We start from the raw sequence: 9,330 nt of genomic DNA on the forward strand, positions 1-9,330 counted from the left end.
TATACTTCCTCCGTGAGGGATTATAAGACCAGAGAGCCGGTTCACTAAAACCAAGAGAATATCGTAACTCCTCCTCATTAATTACTACATTCACCAATAGTTCAACATGCATGAGGGTGAGAGCAAAGCGGGAGCATCTATTAGGAGAGAAGATAATAAAAGAGATAGATATTATAATCCCTAACAATTTAGAGAAGGTCTCTAACCTTATAATATCAATTAGGGAGGGAGTACCAAATAAAAAATACAAAGAAAAAATAAATATAAAAATAGCAAATGAAGGAAACATGATAAATAAAGGCAATTGACGAAAAAAAACACATTGCAAGTGGGATGCCACCCCATGTTAAGATTGTGTCAGCAGAGTATTCTTCCCTTGCATGTCTGTGCCGTTAAAATGAGGAGTGCTATACAACAACCCACACCCCAGGCGGATGCTTTAGGCCGGCCCACAGTTCCTTCTCACTTTTCTTCCTTTTTTCTTTTATTATTTTTCATTTTTTCCATTTTACATTAAATATTTTAAAATCTGATTTTTTTCAAAACTAGATGGCTTGCAAATTATTATTATAAAAAATGATTTTTTTTCCAAAATCAAATATTTTAATCTAGGTATTTTCAAATTTCAAACATTTTTTGAACTAGAAGATTTTTCAAGATTGAACATTTCTCGTTAAACATTTTTTAAATTTTTTTCTATTAGTTTCAATATTTTCTGAGCTTGAACATTTTTCGAGGTTGATCTTTTTTATAAATGTTCAGATATTAAAAGTGTTCATATTCGAAAATGTTCAATCTAAAAATGTGTAAACTCAAAAAAAAATTCAAATTTAAATTTGACTAATATTCAAATTTTAAAGGTTTAAACTCAATCAGTTAAATTCGAATATCGGTTACATTTAATTTTTTTTAAATCTTAAGAAAAAATAAAAAAAAGATAATTAAATAAAGAAAACGGAAAAAAAAGAGAAAAATGCGAACTGGACCGATGAGGCCGGCCCATACAAGCGCGGGGTTGTGCGGCGCGCGGCAACTCTCAACCTCATCGGCATATAGGGTTTGATATAAAATGGCCACATTCCGGCTAGGCAAAGATGCTCTATGTCCGATCCATTATAGGCCCGGCCCACCTGATCATGCTGAAGCCTCCTCGAACTGTTTGCCTGGCAAGAGCGATGGCGGCGCCGGATTAGCCACGAAAGTCGGCGACGAGGACACTAGAATCGGCGAGACGGCGAGGCTGTGTGTCGCCGGATTTTCAGTAACACACTACCCCGCTATTGCCTCTACATAAAGATCACTTTGTAGAATCTTGGTGTGCGTGTTGTTCAATCGTCCTGTCGCTGAGTAAATACTTCCATCTTGCCAGGTAAAGCCTAAATGAAGATAAGAACAATTTACTAGGTAAAAAGTTTGCGAAAGCCGCCATTAGTGCGATTTGAAACGAAGTATAGCATCGCTTTCAGCATAATCCTGATCCGTTACAGAGAAATAGAACGCTAGTTCCGGCTAACACCTACCGTACGTTTGGGCCGCCACCGCACTACAGCACAATTTCTGTTGCTCATCTGATGGGAGTGTCGTCGTCGTCGTCGTGACAAAGCTTGTCTCGGTCTACTCTGTATCTACAGCCGCCATGCCGGGGCAAGAGACGCCAATCCATCATCACCCATGGTGGAGCTGCAGCTGCAGCAGCCTCGAGTAAGGGCCGTCAGGCCGCGACACGAGATCGCCGTGGCTGCCCTGCTCGACGACGCGGCCGTCCTGCACGACGGCGATGGAGTCGACGCAGCGGATGGTGGAGAGGCGGTGCGCGACCAGCACGCAGGTCCGGCCCTTCATGATGCGTCCCAGCGCCTCCTGGAGCACGCACTCGGACTCGGCGTCGAGGGCGCTGGTGGCCTCGTCCAGCAGGAGCACCGCGGGGTCCTTGAGCACGGCGCGGGCGATGGCGATGCGCTGCTTCTGGCCGCCGGAGAGCTGTACGCCGCGTTCGCCGACGGGCGTCCTGTAGCCGTCGGGGAGCGCGCTGACGAAGCCGTGCACGTTGGCGACCTTGGCGGCCTCGACGACCTGCTCCTCGGTCACGCCGTCCTTGCCGTAGGCGATGTTTTCCAGGATGCTGGTGGCGAACAGGACGGGCTCCTGCTGCACGAGGCCGATCTTGAGGCGGAGCGACTTGAGGTTGAGGCGGCGGATGTCCCTGCCGTCGATCATGACCTTCCCGGCCATGGGGTCGTAGAAGCGCTCGATGAGGGCGATGACTGTGCTCTTCCCCGACCCGCTGGCTCCGACGAGCGCCTGGCTATGGCCAGCCCGGATCCTCAGGCTGAAGTCCTTGAAGACCATCACGTCGGGGCGGGACGGGTAGGCGAAGTCGACGTGGCGCAGCTCGATCTCGCCACGTACCGACTCCACCTGCTCGGCCTCCGGGTCGTCCGGGTCGATGCGGGTCCTGCTGTTGAGGATGGCGAAGACGGAGCGGATGGACTCGCCGCCGCGGACGATCTCGGGCGCGAGGCTGACGGTCTCGGCGACGGAGTTGGCGGTGATGACGAGGACGACGAAGACCTTGATGACCTTGGAGAAGGTGGACACGCGGCTGCGGACGAGGTGGGCTCCGAACCAGAGGATAAGCGCCTCGGAGGCGTAGAGGGAGAGCTGGGAGAGGCCGTAGAGCGCGCCGGAGATCTGGCTCCGGCGCAGGCTGTGCGCCTGCGGGACGCGCAGCTCGCCGCAGAAGAGGGACAGGATCTTGTCCTGCGCGTTGAACGCCGCCACCGTGCGGATGTTGCTCACGCCCTCCCCCGCGATCATGCTCGTCTTGGCGTGCGCCTTGGCCGTGTCGCCGGCGAACCCCTTCATCGACAGTTGCTGCCAAGTGCCAACACGTACGTATCAGTAATCAATCGTCATTGAACAGTACGCGGCAGGGAAAACACATGCAAAATCGCAACAGTAATGACTCGGTTTGCAGTACGCAGTACTAGTGATGATGCGTGGCAATATCCGTTCCATGAATCCAAATTTTGGGTTTGAAAGAGCCGCGGGCTGGGAGTGGCACATGGTGACTGACACAGCCATGCACGCGCATGGCATCGGCATGGCGGGAATTATTGCGCGCAAAAGGAAATGAAATGATGAGCGCGCTGCGGTTGCAGTTCCGCAGCTGGAAAACAAAAAGGCTGGCGCGGCCTTCTGGTTCTGGGGCGACACTGTCGTCCTCGCGGGCACAGTGGCCACCTGCAACCCGCAGCGAGATCGCCATGTGCGGCACTGTGGAAGCAAGCAAAGCCCCAGATTCCCGTGCACGAGGCGCGCGAGCAGCCGGCGGGGACCACGGGGCAAGAGCTTCTGTTCACCCAACGAGCAACAGGGAGAAGATGTCATGGCGGCCATTCATCCTCCGTCCGCCATTGATTTAGCAGCTGCCGAGACAAAAATGGCGGGGCCTGACCTAAGCGGCGGTCTGGGCTCTGGAGATTTCTGGGAGTTGTTTACTGTGTGGTGCTGTAGATGGCACGGGCATGGGAGTGGGGAAGCATCTTGCCGGAATTAAACAAGGGATCGGAGAGCAAAGATCGGCAGGGCGTTGCACATGCCTCGCACAGTAATTTATGGAGGGAGTGGCAGCGGCATGGGCCACGGATCCTAGCTAGTACCATTGCGTAGCATGCCGATGAATTCAATTGTCCCCTCATCTCGAACTTACTACTGCCGATAGTGTGCAACGGTTGCCTGTGCCGAAAACGGCAAGCACCGTGCAAGGCCGAGTTCATTGTGCAAACGACTTGGACTAGGGTGAAATAAGTAAGCTAGGTGTTTTCTACTGATCGAGCAAAAGATTAGTTCTTCTTACGCATGCTCCAACCCAGAACAATTGTATGCAACCAATTGAAACCCTAGTGCCAGCAGTAAGCGATGTTAATTGGGTTTTTACCTGAGCAAAGTTGGCGAGGACGAGGAGCGGGAAGGTGACGAGAATGAGGATCGCCACCCGCCACTCGATGATGAAGCCGACCACGAAGGACACCAGGAGCGAGGTCATGTTCTGCAGGATCACCGATATCCGTTCCGCGATGGCCGATTTCACGTCTGTGGCCTCGGTGGCGAGGCGCGCCGCCACGAGGTTCGAGTTGTTCTCCTCCTCGTCGAACCACCCCACATCGTTCCTCAGGATAACTGCAGAGAATGGGTGCCTCAGATCAGACAATGCCCCTTTTGCAAAGATTATGGAATGGGAGAACAGCATGTGAATTCATACCTGCAAGCATCATCCTCCGCACCCTGGTGGTCAGGTTCTCGCCCATGATGCTGAAGAAGTAATGCTGGATAAGGTACGCGACCACCGCGTAGAACCCGGTCCCGATGTAGATGAACACGTACTCCCTGGTCTTGCGCTCCATCGCGTTGGGGTCCCGGAGGTAGAACACCTCGATCATGTTGCTCATCACGATAGCAAAAGTCGGGCCGATGAACCCAGACATGATGGACCCGATCGCGCCCAGCACGGTATAGGGCCACTCCGGCGCATTTAGCTTGAGGAGCGTGAAGAAATATCCCTTTGGGGCACGCCGGTCGTTGTCGGCGTTCGAGACCATCTCGATGCGGCCATCTGCGCCGGTGCTGTATGAGTAGCTCAAGTTCCTCAGGCTTCCTGACCTGAGGCTCAATGACCGGGTGGACAGGGAGTTGCTCAGGCGGGATGAGCGGTTCTTGCGGGTCGATGACCCGCGGAAGTCACGGTTTCTGGCCATCTCCTGGAATCTGATCAGAGCTGCGTAAGCACCCGAGCTTCCTTTGGCGAGGAGCTCGTCATGAGTACCGGTCTCAACAACCTGGCCTTGCTGGATCACCGCGATCATGTCAACGCATCGGATGGTTGAAAGCCTGTGTGCAACAACAACAGTTGTCCTGCCGATCATTATGCGGTCAAGTGCCTCTTGAACAATACTCTCAGAACCTGCATCAAGTGCACTAGTTGCCTCATCAAGGAGAAGGATCTTTGGATTCTTCAGCATTGCACGGGCAATGGCAATTCGTTGCTTCTGGCCACCAGAAAGCTGAAGTCCTCTTTCCCCCACCTGCGAATAAAGTGAATTTATCATTAGATTCTACAAGTTTTGCATCTTACAGTACAAAGGAAAACTATTGGTAATGTCAAAAATCCTTAGGTGAATTTTATATAAAATAGCAGTAAGTTTTTCAGTTTGCGCAGATCAAATCAGAAGAATGTAGGATGTAAACTGGAAAGATTGCATTTGAGCCGTCACAATTACCATTAGCGTATAATTAAGCATTCGAACCCACCTGAGTGTTATACCCATTAGGAAGAAGAGCAATGAAGCTATGGGCATTGGCAGCTGAAGCAGCAGCCTCAACCTCAGCCATTGTGGCATCTGGCTTGCCATAAAGAATATTCTCAATGATGGTGGTCGCAAAGAGGGCAGGTTCTTGATTCACCAAACCAATTTGATCTCTCAGCCATTTCAATTGCAGCGTCTTGATGTCCGCATTATCCAGCAAAACTTGCCCTGCAGAGACAATCACACCCTTGGTTAAATAAAGCCGACTGATATAGTGATATGACATAGGCATCAGGTGTAGTACAATTCATGTGCTTACCCTGATTAGGATCATAGAACCGCTCTATCAGAGACACAACTGTGCTCTTTCCAGAACCACTGCCTCCAACCACAGCTGCCGTCTTCCCAGCAGGAAAGAAGAGCGAGAAATCGCGGAACACCATGACATCCGGGCGGGATGGATAGCTGAAGGACACTTCCTTGAACTCAATGTTTCCATGGACTTCATCCAGGCACCTACCATCAGCCGCGTCCTGAACTATCGTTGGCCTCTGCCTTATCACCTCCAATAGCTTGTAACCAGCAATCTTCCCTTTGCTGAAAGCTCCAAGGTTCGAGAATGACTGTCCCAGGCTCCTGCATTCATCAAATTCACAAATTGGTCATAAATTTTCACTCGACGCAATCAATCAAGCAAGCATCAGAATTGTGAAGAAAAAACTGAGAGCTCAGGGCTTACAGGCCTCCGACGATGGCAGAGAAAATCGCCGTGAATGCCTTTCCACCGTCTGTCTGTCCACTCCGGATGAACACGCCGGCGTACCAGAACACCAGTGCCCATGACATGCAGGCAATCCCATAAGTACACCCAATTCCAAGCCCCTTCGCCATCCCAGCCTTGTACCCCAGTTTCAGGGTGTTCTGAATCGCCTCCGAGTAGGAATTCAGGGCCTTGGACTCCCCCACATAGGAGTACACTGTCCTCACCTGGGCAATCGCCTACAGAAAGATGAACACTTAATCGTCAGAATTAATCACTTATTTACATGAAGAAATGGGGGAACATACACTACATTTGCTGCATTTGCTCTTGCCAGGCACCAAGATAAGTACAGCGTGATTGACAGCAGTTCTCTCAAGAAAGGGGCAAAACGACATGAAACAAGAAATCATCCATCGGAAAAGGCCGATTGGATCTAACAAAGAAACTGGAAGGAATCCAAAACGAAATCATTCTCAGGGCATGTGCTCGACATTTGACTATTTGACCAACCAGTCCGAGCTAGAGCCCACACAGCTTTCATCTTCCCTACCCAGCCATCTTTGGTATCCCGGTAAGATGATACTAAAGGCACTCCAGAAATAGTACATGCCGATATCAGTGCCGGTGGTTGTGAATTACTACCTGCTCGGCTATGATTCCGGCGTTGGCGTACGAGTCCCGGCTCTTGGAGGTGAGCCCGGTGAGCGTGTACGCGTACAGCCCGCCGGCGAAGGCGATGCCGGGGATGACGGCGATGCTGAGCAGCGCCAGCCGCCAGGCGGAGACGAACCCGACGACGAGCCCCGCCAGGAACGTCGCGAGGTAGTGGATGAAGTTGCCGACCTGCGTATACATTTTGCCCGCCGTCAAGCGCGCGCTGCAGCAGGGGCTATGAAGTACGGTGCTAGAGCGGTGCGAGTTGAGTGGTCACCTTCTCGCCGATGGCGTCCTGGACGAGGAGCGTGTCGGTGGAGACGCTGAAGACGACGTCGCCGGTGCGCGCGTCGGTGTCAAAGAAGCCTACGTCCTGCCGCAGCACGGCCTCCAGGTACCGCCGCCGGAGCGCGCCCACCTGGCGCTCGCCGGTGTACATCCAGCACGCAATCTCTGCACGGACACAGAGCAGACACGCGCGCACACACAGTTACACCACGATACCGCAACAGCGGCAAGAATGCGCGCAGAGGGCGTGAGCCGAGCAGGGGCATGCACCTACCCAGGTATGAGGATGCGCAGACGACGAGGCCGAGGTAGACGAAATAGAGCGAGTACTGCAGCAAGATTGGGCGTCAGTAAGTTGAGCGAGCATCAAAGCTGCAACAGATGATACAGAGAGAGATTTAGAAGCGGGGCAGGTCGCAGAAATACGTGCCTTGGACACCTCGTCGGTCATGCGGCGGAGATGGTGCTGGTTCTTGCCGAAGCCGTTGACCAGCTCGCCGAACAGGAGGAAGAACACCGGCATGGCGGCGCCGTGTACTATGGCACCGGCGCTCCCCGCCGCCATGAGCAGCCAGTCAAGCGGGTCCGCGAAGCTGAACAGCTCATGGAAGGCCACGCTCTGCTCCGCCCTCTTCTTCACCGGCTCGCACCCGCCGCCGCCGCAGCTCCCAGACCCGGCAGCCTCCGCCTTCCCCGTCTCCTCCGCCATTTATCACTGTTCTCGCCCTCTCCCTCGCGAGCTCGGCGGCCACAAGAGCACCTCACCTCCTTCGCATTGGATCTAGACCTCCCACCGAAATGTATACCGCCAGAGCCCCCTCCCCCTGCTCCTGCTCCCGGCGGACCTCGTTCTGTTCTCTTATACTGCAAGCGAGCAGGGCTGTTGCAGTGTGCGGAAATATTTTGGTTGGGTGCGCTTAAAAAACATCGTTTCCAGAAAACAGGGATATATGAGCACAATGATTGCGAATTAACATAAAATGTGCACTTATTTTCCGACATGGCATTAGATCATGCTTCAAAAAATTACATGTAGTTTCTTAGTTTTAATTTAGTCTACATTAAAAACGATAAATTAGCGTTGCATTCAAAACGGAAGAAGTACGTGGCTGATTTCATATTTAAGGGTTACTAGTTTTTAGCTGATCAAGAACTATCAAATATACTACCTTCGTTGCAAGGAATAAGGCGTCCTCATTTTACGTATTTTTTGTTTAATCAAGAACTACTTTAAATAGATAAAAATTATTTGTGTGAAATTATTATCAATAAAAAGTGGTTTTCAATACGAATCCAACGATACTAATTACATATAATATAATTAAGATTTTGTTGCTCAATTTTTATGGCCAATTACTTGAACGAAGGTAGTATCATCAAATCTCACTTACAATCCATGTTGAAATTTATTTCTAATGCGGATTACAAAGCAAATCTGTCTTTTTACACCTCAAACACACCATTATTCGTGAAAGTTTAGAATTACAAACATGTTCAACTCTACTGGTGGTTCTAAGAACCAGACATGTCTACCATCCGGCAAGGTCGAAGCAAACCTTGCCATACGATGGGCTTCCTCATTTACCTCCCTCCGTTCACGGACGAAAGAAGTCACACCTCTCTGGCTAGCTCTCGCCTTGATTTCTAACAGGATGCTACCATAGACCCCAAGGTTAGCTCCAGCGAGTCCCTTAAGCACGTCCACACAGTCGGAGGCCACCCTAGGTCTAAAGCTTCCCAGCATGCTAGGGCTTGGAGGGTACCTGGGTGAGATAAACCTTCGAAGACCATGGCAGATGCTCCCAGGAAGGCTCCTCCATCCGACCGGCACACAGCAGCCACTGCACCCCTTGCAACTGACTTCGCTACTGCAGCATCAACGTTCACTTTCGTAGAGCCCACCGGATGCGGCAACCACCTCACCTTCGGATTCTCTTTTAGTGTAGCTTTGACAGGCGGTTTGCCTGGGCATTGGCTGCCCCAAGGTCCTCAATGAACCTATTCACAAACCCCGCAGTCGCTATCGGGCTCTGGAATATGTCTTCATGAATGAGTTTCCTTCGTGCATGCCATAGAGCCCAAAGAGTGACAAGCACACGAGTAAGATCGCCTCCGGTCATCGTTTCCATCATCGAAAAAGCCACAGCCTCGCCGAAGACTCCATCATGATGGACATATGATCAGTAATTATGTGTCAACAAGCGCCCACACACACCGCGAGAGATTGCATTCCAGCAATGAGTGGCATCAGGAATCTTCCTGCCCACAAATGTTGCACGCTAGAGTCTGCGCCATGCTTTGTCGGTGTCTAACATCTCC

General features: G+C 51.4%; 1 protein-coding gene across 1 annotated transcript; it reads right to left on the bottom strand.

Annotated features, from left to right (window-relative positions):
- Window positions 1-1,665: 1,665 nt before the first annotated feature.
- Window positions 1,666-7,720, bottom strand: LOC124679056 (ABC transporter B family member 19-like). Its single transcript, XM_047214883.1, has 10 exons — window positions 7,442-7,720; window positions 7,286-7,340; window positions 7,001-7,176; window positions 6,712-6,912; window positions 6,046-6,305; window positions 5,626-5,942; window positions 5,311-5,534; window positions 4,265-5,084; window positions 3,941-4,182; window positions 1,666-2,874 (listed from the first exon to the last, which is right to left on the bottom strand). The coding sequence occupies exons 1-10, from the start codon at window positions 7,718-7,720 to the stop codon at window positions 1,666-1,668; spliced, it is 3,783 nt and encodes a 1,260-aa protein (XP_047070839.1).
- Window positions 7,721-9,330: the final 1,610 nt, after the last annotated feature.

This window comes from Lolium rigidum, chromosome 7, assembly GCF_022539505.1.
Source record: "Lolium rigidum isolate FL_2022 chromosome 7, APGP_CSIRO_Lrig_0.1, whole genome shotgun sequence".
Taxonomy (NCBI): Eukaryota; Viridiplantae; Streptophyta; class Magnoliopsida; order Poales; family Poaceae; genus Lolium; species Lolium rigidum.

Coding starts and splice junctions, on each gene's coding strand:
- LOC124679056 (XM_047214883.1), bottom strand. CDS start 7,720: ATGGCGGAGGAGACGGGGAAGGCGGAGGCTGCCGGGTCTGGGAGCTGC. Junction 5,085..5,310: donor CTAATGGGTATAACACTCAG/GTGGGTTCGAAT, acceptor CTTTATTCGCAG/GTGGGGGAAAGAGGACTTCA. Junction 4,183..4,264: donor GCGGAGGATGATGCTTGCAG/GTATGAATTCAC, acceptor CATTCTCTGCAG/TTATCCTGAGGAACGATGTG.